The 25,956-nt window shown below is 51.0% G+C and overlaps 12 protein-coding genes across 12 annotated transcripts; 6 read left to right on the top strand and 6 right to left on the bottom strand.

Annotated features, from left to right (window-relative positions):
- The first annotated feature begins 1,566 nt into the window (after positions 1 to 1,566).
- Positions 1,567 to 2,632, top strand: P174DRAFT_491441 (uncharacterized protein). The gene has a single exon (XM_024830826.1). The coding sequence runs from the start codon at positions 1,579 to 1,581 to the stop codon at positions 2,359 to 2,361; it is 783 nt and encodes a 260-aa protein (XP_024680072.1). The 5' UTR covers positions 1,567 to 1,578; the 3' UTR covers positions 2,362 to 2,632.
- Positions 2,633 to 3,007: 375 nt separating this feature from the next.
- On the top strand, positions 3,008 to 5,846 carry P174DRAFT_491435 (putative cation transporter; the record flags this gene model as incomplete). The annotated part of the gene is made up of 6 exons (XM_024830825.1): positions 3,008 to 3,274; positions 3,347 to 4,236; positions 4,335 to 4,404; positions 4,458 to 4,525; positions 4,587 to 4,800; positions 4,854 to 5,846. 6 exons carry the CDS (start codon positions 3,008 to 3,010, stop codon positions 5,559 to 5,561), a joined length of 2,217 nt encoding a protein of 738 aa, XP_024680071.1. The 3' UTR covers positions 5,562 to 5,846.
- Positions 5,847 to 6,065: 219 nt separating this feature from the next.
- Positions 6,066 to 6,792, top strand: P174DRAFT_422637 (putative carboxylesterase; the record flags this gene model as incomplete). The annotated part of the gene is made up of 3 exons (XM_024825063.1): positions 6,066 to 6,134; positions 6,201 to 6,527; positions 6,574 to 6,792. 3 exons carry the CDS (start codon positions 6,066 to 6,068, stop codon positions 6,790 to 6,792), a joined length of 615 nt encoding a protein of 204 aa, XP_024680070.1.
- Positions 6,793 to 7,661: 869 nt separating this feature from the next.
- Positions 7,662 to 9,533, top strand: P174DRAFT_462033 (ankyrin repeat domain-containing protein; the record flags this gene model as incomplete). The annotated part of the gene is made up of 1 exon (XM_024830084.1): positions 7,662 to 9,533. One exon carries the CDS (start codon positions 7,662 to 7,664, stop codon positions 9,531 to 9,533), a length of 1,872 nt encoding a protein of 623 aa, XP_024680069.1.
- A 366-nt stretch (positions 9,534 to 9,899) lies between these two features.
- Positions 9,900 to 10,837, bottom strand: P174DRAFT_422635 (putative 3-oxoacyl-reductase; the record flags this gene model as incomplete). The annotated part of the gene is made up of 2 exons (XM_024825062.1): positions 9,900 to 10,762; positions 10,810 to 10,837. The coding sequence occupies 2 exons, from the start codon at positions 10,835 to 10,837 to the stop codon at positions 9,900 to 9,902; spliced, it is 891 nt and encodes a 296-aa protein (XP_024680068.1).
- A 591-nt stretch (positions 10,838 to 11,428) lies between these two features.
- On the top strand, positions 11,429 to 12,978 carry P174DRAFT_462031 (transferase family protein; the record flags this gene model as incomplete). The annotated part of the gene is made up of 2 exons (XM_024830083.1): positions 11,429 to 11,611; positions 11,650 to 12,978. The coding sequence occupies 2 exons, from the start codon at positions 11,429 to 11,431 to the stop codon at positions 12,976 to 12,978; spliced, it is 1,512 nt and encodes a 503-aa protein (XP_024680067.1).
- A 95-nt stretch (positions 12,979 to 13,073) lies between these two features.
- P174DRAFT_422633 (uncharacterized protein) lies at positions 13,074 to 14,164 on the bottom strand (the record flags this gene model as incomplete). Its single annotated transcript, XM_024825061.1, has 5 exons — positions 13,074 to 13,191; positions 13,252 to 13,418; positions 13,475 to 13,530; positions 13,645 to 13,774; positions 13,940 to 14,164. The coding sequence occupies 5 exons, from the start codon at positions 14,162 to 14,164 to the stop codon at positions 13,074 to 13,076; spliced, it is 696 nt and encodes a 231-aa protein (XP_024680066.1).
- On the bottom strand, positions 14,073 to 15,911 carry P174DRAFT_443463 (uncharacterized protein). Its single transcript, XM_024827836.1, has one exon. It carries the CDS (start codon positions 15,563 to 15,565, stop codon positions 14,261 to 14,263), a length of 1,305 nt encoding a protein of 434 aa, XP_024680065.1. The 5' UTR covers positions 15,566 to 15,911; the 3' UTR covers positions 14,073 to 14,260.
- A 673-nt stretch (positions 15,912 to 16,584) lies between these two features.
- On the bottom strand, positions 16,585 to 17,746 carry P174DRAFT_443462 (uncharacterized protein; the record flags this gene model as incomplete). Its single annotated transcript, XM_024827835.1, has 5 exons — positions 16,585 to 16,918; positions 16,987 to 17,274; positions 17,323 to 17,427; positions 17,485 to 17,621; positions 17,675 to 17,746. Coding segments are annotated over 5 exons (817 nt in total), but the record flags the coding sequence as incomplete, so codon positions are not given.
- Positions 17,747 to 17,964: 218 nt separating this feature from the next.
- Positions 17,965 to 22,367, top strand: P174DRAFT_443460 (uncharacterized protein). The gene has a single exon (XM_024827834.1). It carries the CDS (start codon positions 18,236 to 18,238, stop codon positions 22,121 to 22,123), a length of 3,888 nt encoding a protein of 1,295 aa, XP_024680063.1. The 5' UTR covers positions 17,965 to 18,235; the 3' UTR covers positions 22,124 to 22,367.
- Positions 22,368 to 22,906: 539 nt separating this feature from the next.
- Positions 22,907 to 23,504, bottom strand: P174DRAFT_452779 (uncharacterized protein). Its single transcript, XM_024829111.1, has 2 exons — positions 23,426 to 23,504; positions 22,907 to 23,352 (listed from the first exon to the last, which is right to left on the bottom strand). Exon 2 carries the CDS (start codon positions 23,350 to 23,352, stop codon positions 23,008 to 23,010), a length of 345 nt encoding a protein of 114 aa, XP_024680062.1. The 5' UTR covers positions 23,426 to 23,504; the 3' UTR covers positions 22,907 to 23,007.
- A 529-nt stretch (positions 23,505 to 24,033) lies between these two features.
- Positions 24,034 to 25,481, bottom strand: P174DRAFT_410001 (putative HAD superfamily hydrolase). The gene is made up of 2 exons (XM_024824225.1): positions 25,410 to 25,481; positions 24,034 to 25,338 (listed from the first exon to the last, which is right to left on the bottom strand). The coding sequence occupies exons 1-2, from the start codon at positions 25,427 to 25,429 to the stop codon at positions 24,501 to 24,503; spliced, it is 858 nt and encodes a 285-aa protein (XP_024680061.1). The 5' UTR covers positions 25,430 to 25,481; the 3' UTR covers positions 24,034 to 24,500.
- Positions 25,482 to 25,956: the final 475 nt, after the last annotated feature.

The following is a 25,956-nucleotide window of genomic DNA, read 5'->3' as shown; positions in this document are numbered from 1 at the left end:
AATATGAGGATCCTTAGTTGCAAGATCAAGTAGATGATTCTGTTGCTCACTAGTTAAGGCTTTTGGACGACTACTTCGGGGTAAGGATTGCTGATCATTGTGTTGATTCTGTTTTTTGATAGTATATTGGATGGTAGAGAGAGGTATCTGGGGATAATGCGTATGAATACACTTGTATCCCTATCCAATATCATGCAGCTCACAGATTTGAGCACGAATAGTAGGTGTAAGCTCCTTAGATCGCGCCATCTGGATGTGTATTAGAATAGAATCAAATCATGTACGCGCAGGCGTTGAGGTGGCAGAATAGTTAGAATGGAAAGCGGTGAACTTAGCGGCAAACAGGGGGTCTAAAAACTTTTGAACCCCCACTGTAGGCCAGGAGTAGCGACGAGATGAAAACGAAAGGGCCATCAGAGCTTGTGATTGGACGGTTCAGCATAGAATCACGTGATAAATACCCATCCAGTGAATGGGCGCCGATTCGAGTCGCAGTGAGCCCACTTTCCTTTTTCTCTCTTGAACTTTTGCTCCAATCCCCGCATGAGATGTGACAGAACAATTTTCTGCGACTGCGTTTGGGCCAGGATTTGGTGTTGCTCATTGTGCTGTGCACAGTATATTATCTCGGACCACTTCGTCTCTGTGTGAAGAGGATGAAAACCGATCAACAACAACAACAACCCCATCAGCGTGGACATCATGAGTGTGGCCGAGCATCTGTTGTGTCAAAGCATCAAGCCAGCCAAACACCATGGTAGCTTCGATGAACTGTGTTCCCGACCATGCTTCGTTCATTGTTTGTGCATGGAGAGCTCAAGGCGCGATGTTAGTACGCATTGCAAGTGTCAGCCAGACACTGTCGAAAAGCGTCCAATTTGCAACGGGCTGCAGGAACACTTTGTTCGTCCTGCACAACACTGATAGACACATCTTAATCAGACTCAGATATTATTGAAATAAAAACCACTAGGCTAAAAGGTTGTCCGGACATGATTCCTATCAGTCTAGGGCTCTATATACTTTTCGACAGATATCAACTCGTTGACTTCTGCAAGATGACGCGTTATTCGCCTCGACCTAAAAAAAGATGGAGAAATATCCGTCAGCTCCCCTTCGCTTATCAATCTATGGTGGAATAGCTCCTGTTTAGCACTCGACTAAGGTCATCACCACTGTCGATGCGGTAAGGCTTGCTTTGATTTGATATAAACTGGGCGCTCTGCAGACTTTCTCCGGTCGAATCACATCCGGGCAACATGAGCATGCTCAGCCAGTCGATGCTTGTTCTACTGCGATCCCGGCAGCCATCTTCGAACCGGTCAATCACTGCGAAATGCGGTAGAACGTGCCTTTTAGGCGTCATGTTGCATAAAACTGAGAATAATCAGTTCATATAGCAGCTGCTGAAGAGCGATGTATGGTGCGGTTGCCATATATAAACCCCATTAAGTGCAGTCCCTTCGAATATTCGGAGCAGCGAATCCAAAGTCAAGATGAAAATCGATGGATTCCTCTGGCTAAGCCTTCTCGGCGCCTCGGTTGCAACCGGCAAAATCCTTGCTGTACGAAAAGATCATGGAGACCGATCCAAGCGGGCAGCTTTCCTGGCTCGTCAATGAGCTCGATTCTGCGGAGACCGCCGGCGAGCGAGTCTGGCTGCTCGGCCACATACCGATGGTATCTGGCGATGCCTTTCACGACGCATCCAACCACTTCAATCAGATTGTCCAACGGTATGACGCGACCATCGGCCGCCTTGTTCTACGGCCACACCCAAAAAGACGAGTTCGAGATTGCCTACTCCAACTACACAGACCAGAGTGCGCAGACTGCGACGATGATGTCGTAGATTGCTCCCCCGCTGACTCCGACACCGGGAAACCCGACCTTTCGCGTCTATTCGGTCGATCCGGTTACCTTTGGCGTGCTGGATTACACCGTGTACATCGCCAAAATGTCCAGTTTGACGTACCAGAGCAAACCTACCTGGCAGAAATATTACTCCACAAGGAGGCTTACGGTTCTCTTCCAAGCCCCCTGTCACAGATAGCGCGAGCGAACCGACTCCCGCTTTCTGGCACAATGTCACTGCGTTGTTTGAGAGTGATGATAGCGTGTTCCAGGACTACATATCCCGCAAGAGCGGAGGGTGGGATGTCACCAGCTGCACTGGTGATTGCAAGACATCGGAGATCTGTCAGCTGCGAGCGGCCGAGGCGCAGTACAATTGCCTTGAGATCACCCCGGTATATTTTAAGCGCACAAAACGAGAAGATACGAGCAGCGGTACAAAGACGGGGAGTGTATATGGCGGGTCGGTTTTTGGGGGTATGTTTACCGACTTTGCGGAGACTGTGACGGTGTTCAAGACGGCTGCGCGGGAGAAGCTAGGATCGAGCTTTCTGAACAAATACAGTCAATACGACGGCTATTTAGCTCCAATGTGAACAAGAGATTGGCCCAGCATGGTTCTGGTACTGGTATCATCCTATATAGGAATATGCATCGAAGGTGAGGTTGAAATTGAGCTTTCCCAACCGCGTAAACCCTTCCTCATTTGCCTCCAGGAGCAGTGAGATAAACTCCTTCGAATTCACACTAGAAAGGACGACAACAATCCCAACTTATTGCCGTAAGCCTTAAAGCTGACCAGAAGGTGCGTACATAAGCGATGAGGCATTTGTCAACCTATCTTGGGCAGGGGCCGCAGGGCTGGCACCACGTGATCATTGTCCTGGCTGCTGCATGGCTAAGCGTTCATTGTTCACCTGCCCACACGAGACATCATGTGACATCCCCATCCACATCCACAGGAAGCCATGCAGAACTCTACTTGATACCGAAGTTTCATCAGCAAATTGAGAATAAGAAGGTAGGCTCCTCGTCATCTAAGACTATAACATGGTTTGATACTGCGGCCGCTGATTGATAATCATTACAGTTATAACATTGTGATGCACATTCCCTTATAGTAACCATATCAGTCTCCAGGTCTCCCCTTGAGATGGGTCGAATACACAGCTTAATCAGGAGACTACGTCCGCGAATGCGATTTCTCACCCTCCACTATGCCTATTTTACAGGTACCTGTTTAATCAGCTCCTTCATTCTCTGGGGTGCTGCACAACCTTTCGGTAGTCTCCGTTACATTGATGCCCTGTATCTCGCTGTTAGTGCTATGACGCTGGCAGGCCTCAACACAGTGAATCTGCCGACCCTAACCACCTTTCAGCAGCTGTGGCTATTTTTCTTGATTATACTCGGCTCCGCGGTAAGCTCAAGGCACTTACTCCCTACTGCACCAGCAAGCCAGTGTGAGAGTGTCAGCCAATCCCTGTTGTAGATCTGGGTGTCCATCGCCGTCCTCTTGACACGCAGACGCGCATTCGAACGGCGGTTCGGCGATATCATCCGAGAGCAACGCCTGCAGAGAAGGAGTGCGCGTGAGCCCCTGCAAGCAGGCCCCAGCCTTTCCCTGTCGCGGTCGTTCCGCCGACGCGGGACTGCCTCGGACAGTCTAAATCTGCGATCTGTGCCTGCTGGTAGAGCCCAGGCACCTGACCGCAATGTTGTGTCCCGTCAGCCTTCCAGCTACTCATCCAGACAGCCAGGTGGTGGAACTGCTGACCTGCCTGTTGCGACGGCTGCGGGAGTCGAACAACGGCAACCATCTAGAGAGAGCGCGGAGGAGAAACCTACTGTCTTGAATCGGAAGCCTTCAGTCACCTCCACCCCTGGCTCTGCGAACCCTAATAATTGCGAGGAGGACAAACCTACTCGCTTGGAGCTGAAGTCTTCGGTCAACTCGATCCCTAGCTCTGCAGACCTCAATAATCGCGAGGAGTACTCCCGCCTTGCCTTCGCGTCTGATGTTCTCCCTCCTCGCGAACAGTCATCGAGCAGATATCCTCGACCGCATCTTCTTCCGCCTTATACGAACTACAGACAGCCGTCCGAGCTGTCAGATCGTGCGCCCAGACGCGGACAGAATCCAGACTCGGGTCATGAACCTTTGGCCTTCCTACGCCACGTCGGACGAAATTCTACCTTCCCTACACTGACTGAGGAGGAACGCGACAAACTCGGTGGTGTAGAATATCGAGCTGTGTGTCTGCTGACCATTATTGTGCCCATTTACTTTGTGGCCTGGCAGTTTCTTGGAGGACTGGCAGTGGGGGCTTATGTGGCCCGTAACAAAAGCACAGTGACAGAGACGAACGGCTTGGCTCCATGGTGAATACCCCATTTCATCTCCGTGTCCTTCCCCACTGAAGGACTACGTCACACTGTTCCTTTTTCTCTTCTCGGCGTGAATTAACTGCTTTCTCCAGGTGGGCCGGTTTCTTTTTTGCGATTTCCGCGTTCAACAACTCCGGCATGAGTCTTGTGGACGCCAACATGGTGAGAGCAGGATAGTCCATCCGGAACGTCAATCCACTGACTTCAGTCGGCAGGTGCCTTTTCGTTCATCAACATTCATGCTCATCACCATGGGTTTATTGATCCTGGCGGGCAATACCTGGTACGGCCACTCCTCGGAATCTCAAACCCTGTCATGATCACATACTCATGAGGTCTTCCAGCTACCCGATATTCCTGCGATGGATCTTGTACGCGATGCTCCGCCTCCTGCCCAAGCATCCCTACTTTCAAGAGTCCCGTGACACTCTGCGTTTCCTGTTGGAGCATCCCCGTCGATGCTACACCAATCTCTTTCCTTCACTACATACCTGGTGGTTACTCTGCGCCGTGGTCGTACTCAACGGGATTGACTGGGTGATGTTCGAGGTTCTAAATGTAAGCCCTGAGTGCCCACGCCCGGAGCAAAGTATTATACTAAAACTAGAGAGATTGACAATCCCGCGGTCAACACGATTCCCGTCGGCTCCCGGGTCCTCGACGGACTTTTCCAAGCCCTCTGTGTGCGCAACGGCGGCTTCTATCTCGTCAGCATTTCCGCCCTTCAGCTGGGTATGCAGGTCATATATGTGATTATGATGTACATTTCCGTGTATCCCCTGGTGATCACCATGCGCAACTCCAACGTCTACGAGGAGCGCAGCCTGGGGATCTACGCCGACGATATGCCATCAGCGTCGCAGGATCCCAACGGCCAGCAGAAGAACCTACCGGGGAAGACGCCCTCCGGTCGGCTTTACTTTATTCAACAGCAGCTGCGGGCGCAACTGGCGTATGACCTCTGGTGGATTGCCCTGGCCGTTATCATTATCTGTATCGTGGAGGCTGGTAGTTTTACCCGCGACCCAGTGACATATTCCGCCTTTAACATTATCTTCGAGACCGTCAGCGCCTACGGCACCGTCGGAATCAGCACGGGCCTGCCGGATCAAATGTATAGTTTCTCGGGGGGCTGGCACACCCTGAGCAAGCTGGTTCTCTGCGTTGTGATGCTGCGTGGCCGGCACCGGGGATTGCCTGTCGCAATCGACAAGGCTATTCTGTTGCCCGGGGAGCACCTGATCCAGGCGGAACAGGAAGACGCGTACATACGCTTGGAAAGGACGATGAGTCGAAGTCGGAGTCGGACAATGGCATAATACCTGAAGGAGCCATGTATAAGCTGATAAATGCTTCTGATTTTGTACTTTGCAACGCTGGTGGGATTGGCTGATCCCTTCGTCATATTACTTCTGGCCCTGGAGAGTTTGATATCCTCATGGTAAGGAAGTACAGAGTGTCGATCTATCAATCTTGCCATGAATTCCCCTAGGATGGCCCATATATTCAGAAATACAATCTTCCCCGGCAGTTACTGATGGAAAACCGGGCCCGTCAGGAGTGATTGTCGGGTACTGCAGATCATCCGGGTGTGAGTCATTTTACGATTCCCCAACCGTCAGTGACGAGAATACGAAGTATGCTGGATCTACTTAATAAAGCTTCAGCCAATTCAAGTTAATTTCATCCGAGACATTGGTGCCTATACAGCAAAGCAAACCCCACTGGATGGTGGAGGCTGCCTGCTCGACAGAACGCAGTATTTCCACCCACAATAAAAAGCCCACTACCTGTTGGACTGTAGCTGCAGCCATCATACCTCAATGGCCAGCCTATCCTCCTTCCTGCGCTACCTGCGCCTCAAACTTTTGGTCTCTTTCTACCGCCTCATCGTCAAAATCCTCGCCTTGGCGGCCTCACCCCAACTCTCTCACTGAGAATACCGTCACGCGATAAAGGCCGCACTGTCAAAGCCCGTATTTACCACCATCGAGGACGCGGTCAAATATGTGCTCGACCGGCCGGAAGAGTACCAGACCTCGCAAGTCGCCGTGTACGGGTTCTCATCAGGCGGCACCCTCGCGCTCGTCGCTCCAACACTGTTTCCTCCTGGCACCTTCCAGTCCGTCATTGCGTTCTATCCTGCAACGGATCTCGCCAGGGACCCGAGCTTGAGGAAGGCCCCAGCCGTGCATGCGAAGCCGCGCTCGGCGTTTTGGACAAGGATCTTCCGGGAGGCATACATAGGAGACATGGATCCACGAGAATCCAAGGATCGCGCCGGCGTGTGCTGATTTATCCAAGTATCCCCCAATATGCTGGTCGTAACAGCGGAGTTGGACTCGTCGGCGCTCGAGGCGGAGGAACTTGGCGAAGAAAGCCGAGATGGAGGGACTCTCCAGCGGTAGGAATGTGGTCATTTGGAGGATGAAAAATTGCGGTCATGCCTTTGACAAGAAGAAGACGGATAGAACCTGTGTCCAGGCTCGGGATGAGGCGTATGGGCTTGCTGTGGATATTTTGAGGAAGGTCGCCGGAAAGAGCGGTTGACGGACGGTCACGGTTGCATATTACGCACTGTCAGGCAACACTTCAAGACATCAACTTTACCATTAGTGACTATCTAGCAGATTAGCTATTTCACCTTTGTGTATCTTCATTGTCTCAGACCCGCGAGCACCAGTAATCTTTGCTAACAGGAAGTATAAGTCAACCTTGCCAACAACTTTCAAGTCTGGAGACATGGCAGTCATGGACACAAGGAGACTCCTCCAATTGTTGCAGCAGCATGGTACTGGCATGACTGGATCGAGACGGACTATGACCAGCTGGCAGGATCTTTGATAGAAGCCCCCGTCATCGAATGCCTTGATTCAGTGTATTGAGAGAGGCTGCTTCTGGGAAGTTGGGTGACAAGTCCTGGTTATTAAGTAGAAACTTTGTACTATACCTATTTGATATAATCTCATCCTGCATCAGAGTACAGTATTAAGACAGACTCTAAAGCAGATTTTAAGGATAATGCATATCCATGGATGGATAATGACAGGTTGCAGGGTGATTCTGAGATTAGTGAAGTAACTCTGTCTTAGTATTCATTCACTTTATTCTCACCTTTGCCAATATTAGTCTGAAGCACCTTCCATGGGGCAATCAGTTAAAGTAGTGAATGAATAAATAGCTATCTCGCTTAAAGTCACCTCACTTTGCCTCACCCTCTCGCCTAAACATTATCATCATCACAAAAGATCTCACTCCACAATCTTACACTCACATCTCTAAGTATCCTTCAGGATTTTACTATGATAGCTAACCTGCCTTCGGATATCAGAAACGTAAGAATCCTACTGAGCAGCATCTTGACCAGCAGAGTGGGCGGCGAAGGGGCACGCGCACCGGCCCAGTGGTCTCTCGAAGCCATGTCACTCCTCAACCTCCCCCTTGACGTGCTGTACGAGATAGCTTCTCACGTTGATTGTCACCGCGATCTGAATGCTCTTGCTCAGACCTGCTCCCCTCTCTACTCGGTCTTCAACTTCGAACTTTACCGACGCGACGCTAAACGAGGACGGAATCGAGCATTGTTCTGGGCCGTCCAGGGTAATCACAACGGCACACTATGGAAATCTCTCGACGCTGGCGCATCAGCACCATGGGCAACGCTGCTTAGCCTCGCCGCTAAGCACGACTCAGTGCTTGCGATGAAGGTGCTTCTTTTACAGGACGGTGTCGATATCAAGGCCGTGGAACAAACCGGAGGAAGTCCGCTTTTGGTGAACGCTGTGATCAATCGCTCACCCAAAGTTGTGCGCTTCCTTTTGACCAGAGATGGGGTTGATGCGAACGTCAAGAACGATGATGGACAAACACCTCTTGCATATGCTGCCTACGAGTGCTTCAACGATATTGTTAAGATTCTGCTGAAGTGTCCCCTGGTGGATGTCAATTGCGCTGATAACAGGGGCTGCACGCCACTCCGTCTAGCAGCGCAAAGGAGCCATGTGTTCGTTGTCAGAACACTGCTCTCGAATCCATCAGTCGATGTTAGTGTGAGGGATAATATTCATCACAGGACGGCTCTCTCAGCTGCAGTGGCTGCTCTTGACAACCGAATCGCCTGGGGGCCCGAGAAGGTCAAATTGAAGCATCGACGGACAATACAAGCACTCCTCGAGCACCCCGCGGCATCTGTCAACTACGATACGGACCCAGATCTCCTGCAGCTGTATCGGGTCAGCGCTCAGTACGGATACGAAGAGATCTTCAGTCTACTATGGTCAAAAGGGGCGGGACAGCTCCCGGGAGAACTTGATCGCTCCGGGATATTATTCTTCGTTGCAGAACACGGCCAAGCCGGGATCATGAAGATGTTGTTTACGAAGGGTTTCGAGCCGGAAGCACAGACTGATACGGGCCGCACGACGCTCTCGATTGCCGCGGAACACAAGCAGATTGAGGTCATCCGTCTGCTTCTCTCGACAGGCAAGGTCGATGCGAATTCCAAGGATCAGGCTGGTAGAACGCCGTTGTGGTGGGCTATGACACATGGATGGAGGAAGACCGGGACGGATGAGACTGTGAAGCTGCTAATCGCCCACGATGCCACGATTCCGACCATCCAAAGGAGAAAGTGGCGGCAAAAGTCACTGCTCAACGCTCTTGAGTACGGCAATTGTTTTCTATCGGAAATTCTGCTCGACCAAAGCCAGCCCATCAGCAGCCAGAAAAGACAAACGCTGCTTTCCGCCGTCGCCAAATCTGCAGACATTTCACTGGCGAAGACTGTACTCGATAAAGCACAAATTGATCCTAACGAGAGGGATTCCGACGGTCTAACCGTACTGGACCGGGCAGTTCTCAATGGTGACATCGCCCTGGTTGATCTGCTATTAGTCCTCGATGGAATTGATCTGAACTCCAGAAACTCGAACGGCGACACTGCGCTAGCAATTGCGATGAACGAGGTCAGCGACTGTCTAACAACCTCCCTTGGGTTAAAGGACAGGCGACCCTTTGAAACCTGCCTGGAGCGATTTCTCCGCCACAAAGATGTTACCACAGAATCTCTGGACGAATATTGGCTAATCGGATTTATTGTTGCTTACCTCGACGCTCTTAGAGATCAACAACTAATAAAACTTCTCATCCTCAAGGATGACCGTCTCAGCTCTAATACCATAGTTCACGAAGGTCATGCAGAAACACTACTCGACTGGGCTCAACAGAACTACCACAGGACCGTTGTTCGAGCGCTGCGGGAAAAGGAAAAGCGAATGTGGATGACGATCTGAAGTTGTTGGTTAGGGGTGCATGCTTAGCACCTGCCTCAAGGATTCTATATTGCCTTGTACCCTTGTTGCCGCGACGGTGTTATCAGGGTGTTTTAGGGTTCGTTTCGGAGGATGTCCATTTTGTTCCTGGACATCAACTGATGGACTTGAAACATGGGAGCTCTGCTTAGGCTGGTGACGATTTGCAAAGAAAGTGATCTCTGGGTTAACGCGCCTACGTGTAAATCATCTCTTTAGTACCAGAATGAATCAAGATCGAAGCTCATCTACTAAATCCTCAGACTCCTAGTATGGATTGAATCTGTGGTTTACTCATAGACTACTACAGTAAAATGCATAGCTAGGTCAAACATCACATTTGCGAAATCACAAAATCGGCACATTCTTCGCACCACAGGTAGACGATGTGCTAACCGTCACATCCCTCCACGCCTCCATCTCCTCCCGAGTCTTCCTCATCTCCGCCTCCAACAACGGGAGCGTCTCCGGCCCCAGAAGCAACCTCCCGGGCAATTGTCTCTCATCCTGCCCAACCAGCACATCAAAGAGCGCCTTCGCGCAGTCATCCGCCCCCGAGAAAGACGCCTGAGCCGCCGGATCCATCATATACTTTAACAACTGATTCAGCGGACCCTCAGGCGTATCATACGCGGGATGCCTGGGCAGAAACTTCCCATTACTCCCAAAGTTCGATTTGATGCCTCCCGGCGCGACAACCAGGAACCGAATCCGCCAGTCGGGATGCATCTCCTTGGCGAAAGACTCCGTGAAGCCACCCAACGCGAATTTCCCAGCCTGGTAAAACGCACTCCCCGGGAAGGCCATGTATCCACCAATCGAGGAGATCTGCACGACGGTCCCGCCGACTCCCGGTGGGTTAACCTCGCGGAAGATGCGCACGGCCTCCTGGGAGATGAGAGCTGGGCCCCAGAAGAGGGTATCGAGTTGGAGGCGGGCGTCGGACTCGGGGATAGCTTCTGTATCGCCCATGAGGACGTAGCCGGCGTTGTTGACGACTATGTCGAGGCGGCCGAATTTGGCAACTGTGGCGGAAAGGGTTTCGTGGATGGCTGGTTTTGAGGTGACATCCAGGCCGAGCTTGAGTACATTGGGGCCATCGGGGAGGTAGGAGAGCGAGTCCACGTTGCGGGCTGTAGCCACGAGCCGGTGGCCGGCGCTGTGAACGAGGCTCGCAAGAGATTTTCCCAGACCGGAGGAGCAGCCGGTGACTGTGATGTTAGTTTATGGCTGATGTATAGGGAGGAGTATTACGTACTGAACCAAACGGTTGACGAGTCAAGCATATTGATGATTTACTGTGTCTTGTGGTAGTTGCGAACGCTACTTAGACCTGTTAAGTGGATGGTTGTTGTGTATATATATACCCGCGTCCGCACAGTAAGACCATAAAGGCAACGCGGCTTGCTGATATAGACGGACATGCCGACAAATGGCACGCCTTGCAGCTGCCAGCATCTGATAGCGTGGCTAAGATAGGATTATTCCATCCATAGAGAAGACTATCAGACCGCATCATCCACAACAGGACCCCGCTTCAGGCGTGCCATTATCTCCACTATTTGCCCAATAGCAACCGCCATGAATGGCTGATGTTGGATCATCACCCCCAAGCCAATGGATACGTACAAGACTTTGAATAAAGCGCTAAAAGTGATTCTTGTCGATGTTATTGGTTTGCTAATTTTGTAAGAAGCTTAACCTATGCGGGCAAAGGACCAGGACTTGATTGGACTGTTCGTCTGCTTGACTCATTCTGGCTCATCTTGACACGTTTCTAGTGGCCGAGTCGGAAGACGCATGATTATTAGCGTATGGTTCATATATCCAGGAAATAACAGAACACATAGAGATCAGCAACAATCAATCAAGCAAAAATGGAACTGTACAAAACTCGTCTTTTCCATCATTCCCTCCCCTCTTCACCAGTCACCACTCCTTTATCCATCCTCGATGCCACCGTTGCCCGATTTGCCCCAGCAGGCGCAATTTGGCTATTCGATCATTTTCCAGATAATATCCCGGAAAGAGAATTCGTCGATCGTCTCCGATCCTCGTTTGTGCAAGCCCTATCCGATTACCCCAATGGGCCGGCCAGCTGCAATGGGCCCCAGATCAAGGAGGCGGGCATCACACCGAGCGCTTCAACCGGCCCATGGTCGTCTATGGGACGCCTAATGATCCCGGAGTTGAGTGGCGTGTCGTCAAGCGAGACGACATATCGATCGGATCGCTAGTACCTTCAGCCATGGAACGATCAACCGCGGGAACCTGGAACGGGAATCATTTCCCCCAGAGAGATTTCCTGTGTGAGACCCCATTGGCATTGCATGATCTGCGTGAGTACCAGGGATTACCCGGTATGCAAGTGCAAATCACGCTATTCAAGGACGGCGCATACGCAGTTGCAGTTCGAATGGCGCATGCCCTTGCCGATGCTCAGACTCTGATGGTATTTATGCATCAATGGGCGGCTGCCAGTAGAGCGGCGTTTGGTTCAGAATACACAGAGTCATTGATGGGCGCTCCAGTCTTTAATCCAGCACTTTTAGACGCACATGCTGCCGGGGATATTGATGGCGCAGCGCCGGATCCGGGACTGATTGCGACAGCGCGTGAGCTGCCACTGCACCGGTTCGACTGGTGGAAGACGGACGATCCGGGATATCCGAAGGTAATGGTGCCCAATACGCTGAACTCGATGCCTTCTCGTGAGCTACTGGACGGAACCGAACTGACTCCATCGGCATCTGCACCATGGACATCGTGGGACCTGTCCAGGCCGATTCGCTACACCCAGGTCCATTTCTCAGGTGATCAATTGGCAAATTTCAAACGCAAAGCGCTGGCGGATGGCCGAGGGGATATCTCTCGACTCGACGCATTACTCGCTCACCTCTGGATCTCCATCAACCGTGCCAGGAATCTCGCCAATTGCCCCGACTCCGTCTTCCTAGATCTCTCTATCGGCACTCGAACCCGCGTGTCTCCTCCTCTACCCGAGACATTCCTCGGATCACCCCTCTTCCTGACTCACGTAGGCGCGCCAGCAAAGTCCCTTTGCACTGCATCCATCGGAACCATTGCTAGCAAAATCCGAGAAACGGTGGCCCTATTTACAGCAGAGAAGATCGGTGCGGTGCTCCACGATGCCGCGTACGAGGCTTCCCCACAGCGGCTGTGGCAGGCATTCTTGGGGACCCGACATGTCCTGGTAACCTCCTGGTTGCGACTGAAAGTGTACGGAGTGGAGTTTGTGGGCGATGGGAACCGTCCGCGGTATGTGCATGCCGTATTGCCCAAGCTGGATGGAGAGGTGCAGGTTATGGAATCGGGGGTCGATGATAACGGGGTGGATGTGGCATTGTATCTGGAGGAAGAGGCCATGGAGAGGTTCCTGGCTGAACAGAGGCAGTTGACGGCATAGTATTTGGCTTAAAAATGCCAACATCTATCGAGAATTCCAGAGTCTATACTATACGGTAGAGCTGTAGTTATTAGTCCACGATATGGTCACGCTCGTCATGCGACCAATGTCGGTAGGTTTCTGGGGAGTCCAATCATGTCGGTCCATGCGCCACAGTAGACCCGGGAGTCCCCAATCAAGGCGCTGTGCATGTACATGCCAGACTTTACAATCCTATCAGTTGGTTAGCGATGGAAATAAACAAAAAGGGAGCTCCGGATAAATCCAACCCACTCAGAGACAGCAGCAGAAGGAGCATTTGAGGCGCCCTGATCGTACTTGCGAAGCCAGGCCTTGACGGCCGCAGGCCTGGCAGTCAGGAAGATCTTGTCATCGTAGTAGATCTGATCCTCCAAATCTTGGTCGACAAGTGCGAGTCGCAATATAATCCACAGAGTATTCTAGCTTGTGCTCGGCCAACCACAAAACCCCAACTCCACGTGAGCTGAGGGCATACCTTCAATGTATTTGCGGAGACATCCGCCCATAGAGATGGGGAGTTGCAACCTACTCCTAAGGTTTTATAATTAGAAAGTATTGGCGGATCCTTCGTGGCGCAAGTTGATGTCTCAGAGTGAAGAGGTTTGCGTCCTCTGTTGCAGGGTCCTCGTAAAACTTTCCACCAACTTCTTTGGGAGATAGTCTGCAATCTGCAAAGGTCCATTTTCGGCATCTGAGGGCGAACACCGACCACCAACCAAAAGGCCGCTTCAAGCGCCTCGATCGACAATTCGTCCGGACGTCGCCGGGTCATCACCTGTCAGTCTATTTCAGCCGGCTGATTTGATAGAGCTGCAGAGGGAAATGACAGAGTCTGGACCACCCACACAGTGTGGGCTCATGCAGCCACAAACTGCACGGATCATTCTGACAGGCATGGCGGTGCTTTTACGAGATCAATAGCGACAGGCTTATATAGTACCTTCTTTATTGGCGCCTCTGCCTTTTGGTTCAGTTTACTGAGGGCGTGGATGTCCAGCCGTAGAGTGACAAACGTCCTCCTCAGATGCATATGGTAGACATAGGAGCCACTGCCTTGAATTCCTTTGTCATTCAGCCAACCTGTATCCGGGCAACCAAGGGCAGGGGACAAAAGTGCCAGCGTCACAGTATTGTCGAGAGCCAGCCGTGAAAATGTGAAGCGCATGAGTCAAAGAAGGCCTTGAGAGTTTGAAGGATCATGATGTTTGGACTGCATTTTCTGTTGTATTTGCTCTCGAGCACCCATTAACCACTCCGTCACTCATGCAACCCCCGGCGCCGGCTCGCATATACTCTGCCACGACTCGTCATCCTCATGATGCTCTTTCTCGAACTTTTGCTTCATCCACCAATCTCTCCTTTCCACACAATCCCAGTTCGGGTTATGAGCATTCTCCTTCGCCTCCTTCAGCCATCCTTTCCAGTTCTTTGTCGCGGGTGCCGCTCCTGTCTTTTTGGCCCAACGAATCTCCCCAGTGGTCCGAATAACATCCCACAACACCTGAGTGAAGTTTTCATTGTCCTTCCTCTCAAGAAGTTCCACTTCGTAACGGTGCTCCATGTTCCACACCCCACGCGGGTCGGTCAACAGTGCCATGGCCCAATAAGCAAGGTTGAGAATGATATAGGCAAGACCCACAGCAATCTGAATTTTCCAACCGCAGTTACTCAAGAAGATGATGGCAGCCATGAGAAGGACGGTGCTCGTGGCGAGAAGGGCCTGGTGGTACCGTCCGTTGTACACATACTCGCAGGTTTCCGTGCCGGCGTAAAGTTCTCGTGCAACCTCCTCACTGCATCTAACGGAGACGAAGGCACCTGAGCGAGTACGGATGACGACGTCCCCTTCAACTACCTGGCCGGCCGCAGTGCGAGTCGTGAGCCGAGGGCGCCACTGTGCAGACATACAGGCCATGCTGGTGGATAATGCCATGCTTCCCAGACCAAGCAACGCCACTGCATCGTGCTGGACACCAGCCCAGATAGACAGTGCGATTGTAATGCAGATAGAGGCAAGAGTGATGAAATTAAGCACACAGTCCGGGTAGAGGGGGATGATGGCTTTCAAAGGCGGCTTAGGAGGATCCTTGTACTCGCCGACCGCCTTGCGTTCAACGTCATTTTTGGTTTCCTTGACAGCTTTGTCGTGCGCTTTCCTAGCCTTTTCCTTAGCCTTTTCCCACTCTTTCGCTTGTTCCTCCTCCTGTTCCTTTACCTCCTTCTCCGGCAGAGGCCTGTGGGAGATGTGGAAGGACTGGAAATGAAACGCAGGCAATGATTCGATATTATGAATCACATTGGCGAAGTAGTTGAGTTCATTGAATTGATTGCCAGATTTAACGCCAACCACGGTCACATCCTTGACGGCGGGCAGTCGCGATGGACGGTCAGTATTCAGCATAGTCTCAGGAGCTGGCATGAGACGAGGGAGACTACCAAAGTGCGATGCAGTGATGGCCTGCGCGTGCTTCTCAATGGCGGAACCTCCAACAACCGCCAGTAAACCGACGATGTCGAACCTCCAGGAAACCTCCCCATCTTCGACGTCTAGTGGAAACCAGACCATCTTGCTGTCGTTGTGAATAGCACAGCGGATTCTGCAGAATGGGATGAACAGGGGAGAAGAAACCAAAAAAAATTAATGGAGTATCATCGTAGAGCGAGGCTAGGTCCCTCCGGGATTCTGCAAGCTGGGACCCAGAACCCTATGGTCGTGGGGAGGAGGCTTGGTGCACACGTCGGAGTCGACGGAAAAAGGCAATAAAGGAAACAAGCATCAGAGACAATGAGCAACCAGCCTCAGCCAGCCACCGTGCTGACTTTGACAACGGAAAGATCAGCCAGCCGGTGAAGCCAAGTGGGAATTTTGGTAAGGGAATCCCCATCCATCGGGGACTTCTAGGGAAGAAGATTCGCCCTTTGGAGTAAAGGACGGGGGAGGATCTTCAGCTGAGCCTTCAGGTGTGGACAGCAGAGTACATACAGCCGCACACAAGAAGTACCGAGGGTTTTCTTTCGGCATGATGGGGACGATGTACTGTTCCTGCACTCAGCTACGTACTATGTGCTGGAGACCAATGGGGAGATGCCAATGGCGCCTCAAAGTTAAGATGTCGATAGGAGCAAACAAACCGGACCAAATGGTTGACGGCCACATCATCATCAACAGTCTTCACCTTGTCGCCATTCATTCGTTGTTGACGGATACACCCAATCAGGTAGCCGAAGAACAAAATCTCACTAACGGGCCGACGCGGAGCCAGCTAATCTCTGTTTAGTCTAGATTATAGGGATAGGGATAGGGTCGATATTCGGTGGCGTGGAGCTGAACTGAATGGTTTGCGTCTGGGGGCTAGATCCACAGCTGAGCCAGCCACCAAACATCAAGTGGCACAAGGAGTGCGGAGTCATCCGTTCAGAGGAGAAACCCCCGCTCTTCGGGGAAGCCATCCCTGTAAGCTAGGTATCATATACCGCCCAGACAAATGAAAAGAAACTCTCACAGCTGCCGAGATCGGTTTTTGTTTTAGTTCGTGAGCATGTTCTCCACTAGATCGGCCGTCTCTCGAACACGCTACTTTGGTACCCAAAAGAATGCATTTTCTGATTCGCACGGGGCTAGTGCGACGATCTCAATTCTCCGCGACGTTGAACTATGTAATTTTGTTTGACCTATTCTAAAGCAGCTGTACATCCAGACTAACTTAGATCTTCTCATTCGACAATGCCTGCCGACCGGCACCATTGCCTGATGTCAATCCCTCAAGGTATTTTCTGGTCGTGTCGTCAAGCCGGGTGCCTGCGAGGAGAACACCCATGAGATGGCCCGCCAGCTGTCCCTGTGTGATGATTCCGCAGCGAACCACATCGCCCATCAAATCATAAGTACTGTGTGGCTTCAGGCCCCGCATGATACGTTCTGCCGTCCTGATCAGCTTCATTGTCTCAAAATGGCATGATCGCTTGGATGGGGTGCCAAAAACTCACTGGTCAACCCCCAACTGGCAGGCTTTGTGATCTCCACCTTGTAGCTACGGATCCATGACTTGGGATACGAAGCACGCAGTCCGACCGGGTGACCCAAGCTCTCTACCGTGAAGGTGCTTGTTTTGCGGAACTTGGGCGCCCCCATCACTTCGGCTCGGTCGCCGCTGTCCTTGGCCTGCCCGGCTTGACCGTCTTGCCCCTCAGTTGCCTCAGAACACTCTTCCTGGCCCTGTTCCGCGTCAGCTTCCTGGTTCTCCTGGTCCCCGGCTTCTTCAAGGTCTCCAATGTCTGCTGTGTATTAGCATCCATCAATCTACATGTTGTGCCAGAACTCACTCTCTTCGGGCTCCTGGTGGTCCGCGGCATTGGTATTGCCCTCGGGTGTTTCCGGGATCGGATGGGACGTGATTCCGGTCAATTCCTCGAGGGCCAATTTGTCCTCTGACAGCAATTTAGCTAGTGGCGTCAAAAAGTCAAATACCCAAAAGATAACCCTACTATAAACGATGATTCCATGCTCGAAACGGGCGTTGGCAGAGTATGAGATGAGGAAAAACACATCCACGAAACCGATCAGTCGGATTTTACCCGCCCATTGTTCGCCATTAATAGAGACCTCCCATGGGTGAATATCGCTGAAACGTTAGCTTTGAGAGCTCTGAGGGTAGTGGAAGCAAAATTTACACACCAGTCGCATTCCAAAGTGCTGTCATGGATGGATCTGCCAAGAGTCTCTAGGACTCGATGGTAGGAAGCCATTGTGAAATTGACTGTAGTATAAAATACCTGAGATAGAAATCCTTCTTCATATATGGAAGTTTGTCAAGAACAAAGTGTATCAAATAATAATCATGAAATTGCCTGGGAGAGCTGAGCCTTGCCGAGACCGACCCTCAGCTGCAGATTGGGGCGAAGTATAATATCCACTCGTTTGGAATTTCCGCACAAGTTACGGAGTACCGAACGTGCACCTGTGTCTGTGCGCTGACATGCAGGTTGCTTTGATTCCTTTTGCGCCCCCCGTCTCATGGGTCTCGACGGCTGGAGACTAAGGGAGGTGGGAGGTGACAGGCCGCGCCATGACCGAAGGAAGGTTCAGCTGGAGATTGGGAGAATCTCTCTGTCTACAGTTTATTATCTGATCGATCGGCTCGTTTTCATATACATCTTTCCCAAGCTGATAGCAAATCTCCTCCGAAATCTGCGTCTATCATTCAAGTCGTCAGGTGTCTAGAATCCAGAGTGGCAAATGAATTCACTTGGCACTGTCCGAGCAGCCCTTGCGGACTCGCTCGTAACCAATTCGGCTCTCAAGGAAGCATTCGACCTTGCCAGCTTTGTCACCGATCGTTCTAAGCAGTTCAAAGATGTTGCACTTGATCAAAAGCAGAAACACAAACTACGTCGAATTCTCAACCACTTCCTGACCCCAAGCGTCAAGCCGAGGTTTGTAGACGATGAAGACACTGTAGACTACGGCAGTAGTCTGCCAGATGACTGGCTGGCCAAGACCGATGAAGATCTGAAGACCCCTGCTCGCATGATTGATATCGACACCATGAACATGGTCCCCACGTACAATCTAGGCATACAAGACCAGTACTGCATGGTTTCTCATAGCTGGAAAGGCTCTGAAATTACCTACCGCGACTTTACTCAAGCCAAATCCTTCGAGCCCACAAAAAAAGCTGCGAACACAGAGTCCGATGAGACTCCCAACAATGACGTGAGCAACGTCGTCAACAAATGCAAAGCGGATATTGTGGAGCTGCAGAACAAGATTGAATCCGCGCTTCCACAGGTCAAGGCGACCCGTGATGGAAAACGCCCGGATGATATCACAACGCTCCTGGAGTGGTACGCTGATGCCAACGGGGCTGAATATAATCTTGGCAGCACACAGCGGAAGCTCCATGAGGCTACTGCAGCAGCCTCGAGCGCCGCCAGAGAAGCGGACTACTACAGAAGACTCTGGGAAACGATCACGACTCTCAATGACGATGGGTCCAAGAAAGGTGACAATAAAGACGACTTGGCTGTCTCCACGCAGAACACCGAAATGCAGCAAGTATACCACGCAATCACAAGTCTCACGGAAGATGCCGAGAAAACCTGCAAAGAGGCGGGAGAGAAGCACCAAGAGGCCGTGACCTCCAGAGCCGCTGCAAACGACAAGATCGTCTTCTTCGAGCAGAATCGCGAACTGGCCTATGGTATCGACGCACTGCTCACAGCATTGCAACACCTGCGGTCTTCTCGCAAGATCCTGGGGTCTATCGCCCAGGCTAAAAAGTTGTTCGATGCGCACTTCCCTTGCGGAGGGAAACGGTACGTGTGGCTTGACACGTGTTGTATCAACAAGGGCGACACCTATGAATTGACTGAGTCCCTGGCCTTGATGGGAGACTGGTATACCAATGCTGATCTCTGTCTGGTCCATTTGGATACGCCACGTGACGAGAGAGCCTGGATTGAAGAATGGAAGTACTGGAAGGATCCTTCTTATGACCCGGTGCCAGTTAACATGACCAGCTTTGATAAAATTGGCGCTGAAGGCAGCGAAGAAGAAAAGAAACGGGGTCAAGTTGAATGGGCAACTCGTGGATGGACCTTACAAGAGCTGGTCTTGAGTAAGGTGACCTACTACGTCAATTCGCACTGGCAGAATTTAGTCAGACCTGTTGAAGTCCTTGGCCCCTTGTACTTCCTTCGTCCATTCATTTTGCGCTACCTGCAGCACCCATATGTCAAACGCTACAATACTGTTTCTGTGGAGCAGATTGATAAGCTGAGAGAACTTCTTTCCCCCGAGTTCATCAGGCCGGGTGCGTCTAAGGAAGAGGAGCTCACTACTATGCTTCAAACCCTGGGCTTTGTGGCACCAAGGGGCCTACAGGAGAAATTGGCTGAATCACAACTCGGAAAGGCAGTGCTGACCGCCACCAGACAACTGCCTCAAATCCTGAATGATCTGTTGGCGAACAAGAACATCGCCGACGCTGATTCTCTGTCGAATTTCACAGTCGAAGGTGCTGCGAATGAGAAGATAGCTCTTTTCAACCACTTGTTGGCCGATTTAGTTCGTCTCGCAGACAAGCAAATTCTTGACGACCGAAAGTTCATTGCGAAATTCAGTAAGATCGAGAATATGACAAACTGGATTGCTGGTGATGGTCTCAGCAATTCTTCGGCCAGCACCTCCCTTGTCACGGCAGCAGAACGTGTGACCACCGTTGCAACCGATCGAGCGTACTCGTTGATGGGTATCCTCGGGGTTCGATTCCCCGCTTTCCCTGCAGAGGGTCTTCCTAAAGCGTTGGCCCGTCTGTTAGATGAAGTGGTGATTGCATACAATGATGTCTCGGTTTTCAACTGGTCCGGAAAGCACAGTGGCAGTCCTCTTCATGGGCGCTCTTTGTACCCTGCCAGTATCGATGCCTTCGTCGACCCGACAAATCACCCGATGGTCAAGTCGAGGGCGCAAACCAGCAAGAAGATTTTGGACCTGTTCCGCGCTCAGCGAGTGCGCCAAAGTAAAACCGCGGGCGACGTGAATATGCTTCTGGCTGAAATTCTTGCTCTCAGCAAGAAGCTGCCAGAGCAATGCTCCGTTTTTGAAAATCTAGGCAACTTGGCTACTAGGATCAAGATTGCCGAGTTCGAAGACCTAAAGAAGCGCATTGGTGACTTGAAGGGTATCGTGGTGCGGCTTCGAGAGTTTGTACCTGATGAGGCGGATGAAGCAAGCAAGAGTCAGCCCCTTGCTGGTAAACCGAGCAACACCATGGAGCGAGTGACTTCATTCTCCAAGGGTCTGAAGTTTGAAGTTCCGAAATTTGAAGCTCCTAAACTCGGGTCCTTCGGACGCGTGAAGAAGAGCAGTGCGCAGCCGGCTGAAAAAGCCCAGCCGAGCGAGCCTGCCACTCCTACCACGCCTGCCACGCCCGCAGTGACGCAGATATCACCCGCCCAACAGAAGATTGAGGATCTGAATGAAGCTATTCAAAAGGTCATCGATGCTATCGGAAATTCCGATAAGCCTGAAGCAGAGCCTGCCAAGGATGTTCCACTTCACACAATGGTCGCCAAGGAGAAGGACGCCCTGGGGGTTGATGAACACCCCGTTTCATTCGAAATCCGAGAGGATAAGAGAATGACCTGCCCAAACCCGATCACTGTGAGCAGTGGTGGTATTCGAGGTATCTTTGACATTCAACGAATCATCGTTACCATGGTTGAGCCTCAAGTCCTACGCTCGAAAGTCCGAACCGCAGTCAGAGGCCAAAAGATTGACGGATGGTGCACCATCAGTACTGGTCTGTCCATGACCCTGGTCGCCTTCTGTGCTGAGCGAGACGTCCTGGCACAGCAGCTCGATCTGGCTGATGTTATCAAGAGTTACCTTGACCCCGAAGACTCCGCTCCCAAGGATGCTTCGGCATTGCCACTCAAGGAGAGCAAAATGGAGGACAGCAAAAAGGGCCTGCTGACAGACATTAAGAATGAAAAGACGCCCGAACAGGCCAAGGTTGCCCGCATGATCAACTTCGTGCAAAAACAAGACCTCCACGGCATCGCTGGAGAATGGGTTCTGGCACGTTTCTCAGGTACTCCTGGCGCCAAGTGGTTCCTCTGTCTTCTGGAACTGGGTGCTGGAAACGACTTCTACGGACACAGAATCCCCACAGATGCTTTCAGCTTTGAGGACGCCGCTCCCGAACAGGGCATCATTCAGTACTGGCACAATTTTACCATGGAGAAGAAAGCACGGACTTGTGATACTCTTGACATGTATCTTAACCGCCAGAAGCTGTGGAGTAAGGCTGGTAGAAACCTTGACTTACTGTCCACGGTGGAGAACCCCACTGAGAATTCTGGCGAGAACAGCTGGGAGACGGCATGGGAAATCATCCAAAATGTCTCTCTGGACAAGGTTGTCAATTTGGGCATGATGGCGGGTCAAGCTATTGGAGGCCTGGGCGCTGAGCTCTGGGCTAATCATCTGGAGGATCGTATTGAGAAAGGCGCTCTGAAACGTATTCCGGTGTCGCTGCGCACTCCAGTACGAGACCTCGATCACAACCGGAAGCTGCTCCCAGTCATGTTCCACGCTGGTCGCGAGATGCACATGTTTTAATGGCTGAAGTTGGAGTCCCCGTTGTGCCTGTGAAAGCCAGACAAATGACGAGCACCAAATTTACGTACAGAAAGAAGCTGCTAATGCGGTCTAGCCCTTTCAACTCTCAGTTTTCATCCCAGTCTGTTCAACCCTGCTTTATTGGCAAGACTCCACAACCAGAACAAGGCAGGTATTGGTGTCTTACTGGAAGGTGCAGAAGTCCTAAATAGCCAAATGGAAAGTTCCAGCCACGCTTATAGACAGTATCAATTTCCTTCAAGTGGATTCACTTCTCATTAGCACATACATATTTACACCCCAGTACCACTGCAACCGGGCAATACAAGGAACCTCATCATTAGATTGGTAACTCCGAGCTGAGCCCGACCCTCAATGATCAGAGATGTACTCTAGATCCACTCTTGCCTTTGGCACCTGAAAAGATTACAGTATACTAACTCCCAGTATTTTAACTCGTTCAGGACTGTTACAATAGGTAAATGCATAGTCATCAGACACAGGCCATGGCTAGAAGAGTTGTATTCTATAGGTTGCTAGGAGATATCATCCTGGACTATTAAAAAATGGGATCCCATAAGGCGCACGCATATTGAACAATAGCCATAGCCCGCACCGAAACCATAGTCCCCCTTGGTCAGTCAGCGACGTGCATAGCCATGGAAGGCTCATATCGACAGTTAGACTACATACGTAGCCCACGGGTATCTAAACGAATGAGGTGAGATCATTATATTCCAAGATGGACCTCACTACTTATTGTACCATCTAATATATCGTCCACTGGATTGAGTATGCTTATATGCTCGCAGACACTAGTATACACAGAGATAGATGGTACTATAACGAAGTAACAGGTGGTAATGAGAACAGTAGACTTTTCGTTAGTCGTCATCATCATCTTTATAGACACCCCAAGCGCCCTGCCCAGAGATTTGGAAATCCTCTGACAGTGGCGGTTCAATCTGACCGGTAATGGACTGAGTGCCCGAAGGACCCATCAGAGACAAAGAAATGTCGGATCCTCCAATCCGTGAGCTAGGCTGAAGGAGTTCGCGGCCGCGCAATTTTCTGGGCGACTCGTAGGTCAACCTGGCGTTGGAGACGTTGAAGTGTGGCAGAGGTTCACCAGTAATGTATACATCGAGGTTGTGCATGATGCCGTCGACGAAAAATTGACCATGGATGTTGTGGCCAGAACCTCTCACTTGTCCTTGTGATTCTGGCATCTGTTTCATAAGAGTATCCCATGTTAGGATAAGTAGGCACTTAAGACTTATCTTGAGAAGGTGTGGGACTTACAATGTCTTGTTATGGGGTATGTAAACTATTAATTGTAAATGATCTGGTCCTGTGATTATTCTTTTGCTTGACGACCAGCTGAACGAGGTTAATTCTTTATATGATAAAAGTGTGGGTGATGTAGATGGAGCCTAATATGACCCTATGTCATTGACATTGGACGGTCCGACACGCTTGCAACTTACTTGAGGCGGGTGACCTCACCATTCGCTGCAAAGGGTAATAGCCGTCACCCCAGACATAGGTCCTATTAAGAATAATGTAAAATTCATAATCATGCCATAATAGTCTAAAATAGTACATGCATACGCTAGTGTCGTCTACACGTATAAGTGATAACCGACGCCATAGATGTCGAGATCCGCCACTCTGTATTTCTACATTGGCACTGAGGCTAACTAAAGGATCGTATCTACTTGCCTTCCAAAGTGTACTAATGAGTATTGCCTCAGTATTCTATTATCAGGATAGGTATTCATGTATGTGCAGCTGATGTTACACGAGCGAGTATTTGCCATCGGATATTGTACAGACCGGCCGCACTCCGAGCCAGACAATCAGTATTACAAAAGTTAAATGCATGACTACTACCTGAGCCAAAACGCCTTCAAATATGTGCTTAAGGCGAGTGGGTGGTCATTGTGCCATGTTATTCCCGAATATTAGGTGCTGAGCATGGTGGATGGGAGCACCGAGGCGGGCACAGGGCGCAAACTCAGTATCAAGGTGGGAGTGGTTTAGCACGAAAGAGATCGACTCTATCCCACCAGTTCTGACTCAATTCAGAGTCGGAAAGGGCCAGCAGAGTGCAGGAACGAAAGGATCGTTTTAAGGAGGGTCATGGTAACTTTGCAAACGAGGCATTGGATGAAGGGGTACCTATATTTGGTGTATACTTACACTTTCTTAACACTGTAGGGTCAAATAGATAGCAGAACCATCAGAATTGCCGTACATAGGTACATCTAGTCTGTATCTATCTTCATTTGCATCAACAGATAGATTCTCCGCCTCCTGCGTGGGAGCGGATTCCTGTCATTCCGTGAGGAGGGCCACTCTGGTTAGGAATAACTTACTATGACTGTATGACAATGCCGTACTTCTCGTAGTCAAAGTGATCCAGACTCGGTATGCTTTCAGCCCAGCCGTCATCAATGTCGCCTAGCTGCCACTCGTCTCCGATTTCACTCATTCCCGTCCTCCCAGCCAGCACATCCTTCTCCCTCGGTTGATACTCGACCGCCAGATCCGGATGCGGTACCCAAACAACCCTCATCCCAGCCCGTCTTCCAGCCTCTACCCCGGCCACACTATCTTCAAAGACCAAGCATTCGCTGGGCAAGATGGGTTTCTCGCCAGAGGCTGCCGCAGAGTTCAACGCCTGCAACGCGACCAGATATATATCCGGCGCAGGCTTCCCCCGACCCTGGCGCACCCGCGGGTCATCACCCAGGACCCGCCTCGCAGACGGGAAAAGGTTAAGAAGCTGCTTCGTTTCCGGTCTGGAAACTTTCAATTCGAAGGTATGGCTCTTGGTGCTAGATGCCAACGCCAGCTCGATCCGCTCACCAGCAGAAGCACTCCGTGCACGGCTGAGGTTCGAGAGGAGCTTCTCTGCGCCAGGCAACGGGGTACAAGTCTGGAACTGCCGGTGCACTTCTTCCCTCAATTCACGGGCGAACTGCTCGCGGGAGATAGGCAGCTTCGCCCAGTTGTGGAACAGGTCGCTGTTTGTCGAGTCGGGAACACCCATGAGCAGGGCGCGAATTGATGGAATGAAGGTGGGTCTTCCATATTTTTCAAGAAGTCGGTTCGTAGACTGAGTGATCATGTCTTCGGAGTTGATGAGGAGCCCGTCCAGGTCGAAAATGCAGGCGCGGATTCCGGGGAAGCTGGTGGCGGTCTTTGTTGTCCTACTCTCATGTCGGCGATCAATATGCCATGCTAAAGCCATACTTCGATAATTCTGTGGCAGGGCACTTACTCTGTCCCAAGGCCAGTCATGGTACTAGGCGAAGGCCGATCTGATCCGAATTGACGGTACTGGGGAGCGAAATGAGGGGATTTGGGTCGTGGAATCCGTGGGTGATCACTCATTATATTTAGCGCCCGTGTCCCCACCACGCCTGATCGGGGATGGTGCGAGATGGCATAAAAATATATAATATCTGTTCATCTTAGGCAGATGTACAGACATTTCACGCATCTTATCTGGCCATGAGACGTGATGCTTGTGCATTATCAAATTGAAAACTTGCGTCGGATGTTGAGGCCAACGCGAGGGCAATGTCAACACGTTGATAGCGCCGGGGTTGCTTTTACAATGAGATTCAAAAACCAACATACGACTGTACAATTATTCCTGGCAGAAGTATTGTTTTACCGCTAACGTTCGAGAACAAATATTGTATTGTTGTAGGGAAGCTTCTTCTCTGTAGATCTACTTCCTCGGATTGCAACTTGGTAGAGCACATCAGTCATGAACTCATGATCTTATTACTGGCATTCTGTTCGATACCAGAAAATCAGAC

This window comes from Aspergillus novofumigatus, assembly GCF_002847465.1.
Source record: "Aspergillus novofumigatus IBT 16806 chromosome Unknown P174scaffold_6, whole genome shotgun sequence".
In the NCBI taxonomy this organism is placed as follows: domain Eukaryota; kingdom Fungi; phylum Ascomycota; class Eurotiomycetes; order Eurotiales; family Aspergillaceae; genus Aspergillus; species Aspergillus novofumigatus.
Note: the sequence above shows the minus strand (reverse complement) of the source record. Positions and strands in the feature narration are given on the sequence as shown.

Excerpts from the sequence above, each read along its gene's own strand:
- P174DRAFT_491441 (XM_024830826.1), top strand. The coding sequence starts at position 1,579 with ATGGAGACCGATCCAAGCGGGCAGCTTTCCTGGCTCGTCAATGAGCTC.
- P174DRAFT_443463 (XM_024827836.1), bottom strand. The coding sequence starts at position 15,565 with ATGGTCTGGTTTCCACTAGACGTCGAAGATGGGGAGGTTTCCTGGAGG.
- P174DRAFT_443460 (XM_024827834.1), top strand. The coding sequence starts at position 18,236 with ATGAATTCACTTGGCACTGTCCGAGCAGCCCTTGCGGACTCGCTCGTA.
- P174DRAFT_452779 (XM_024829111.1), bottom strand. The coding sequence starts at position 23,352 with ATGCCAGAATCACAAGGACAAGTGAGAGGTTCTGGCCACAACATCCAT.
- P174DRAFT_410001 (XM_024824225.1), bottom strand. The coding sequence starts at position 25,429 with ATGACTGGCCTTGGGACAGA. Across the intron at positions 25,339-25,409 it reads ATGACTGGCCTTGGGACAGA|GACAACAAAGACCGCCACCA; the intron begins GTAAGTGCCCTG and ends ACATGAGAGTAG.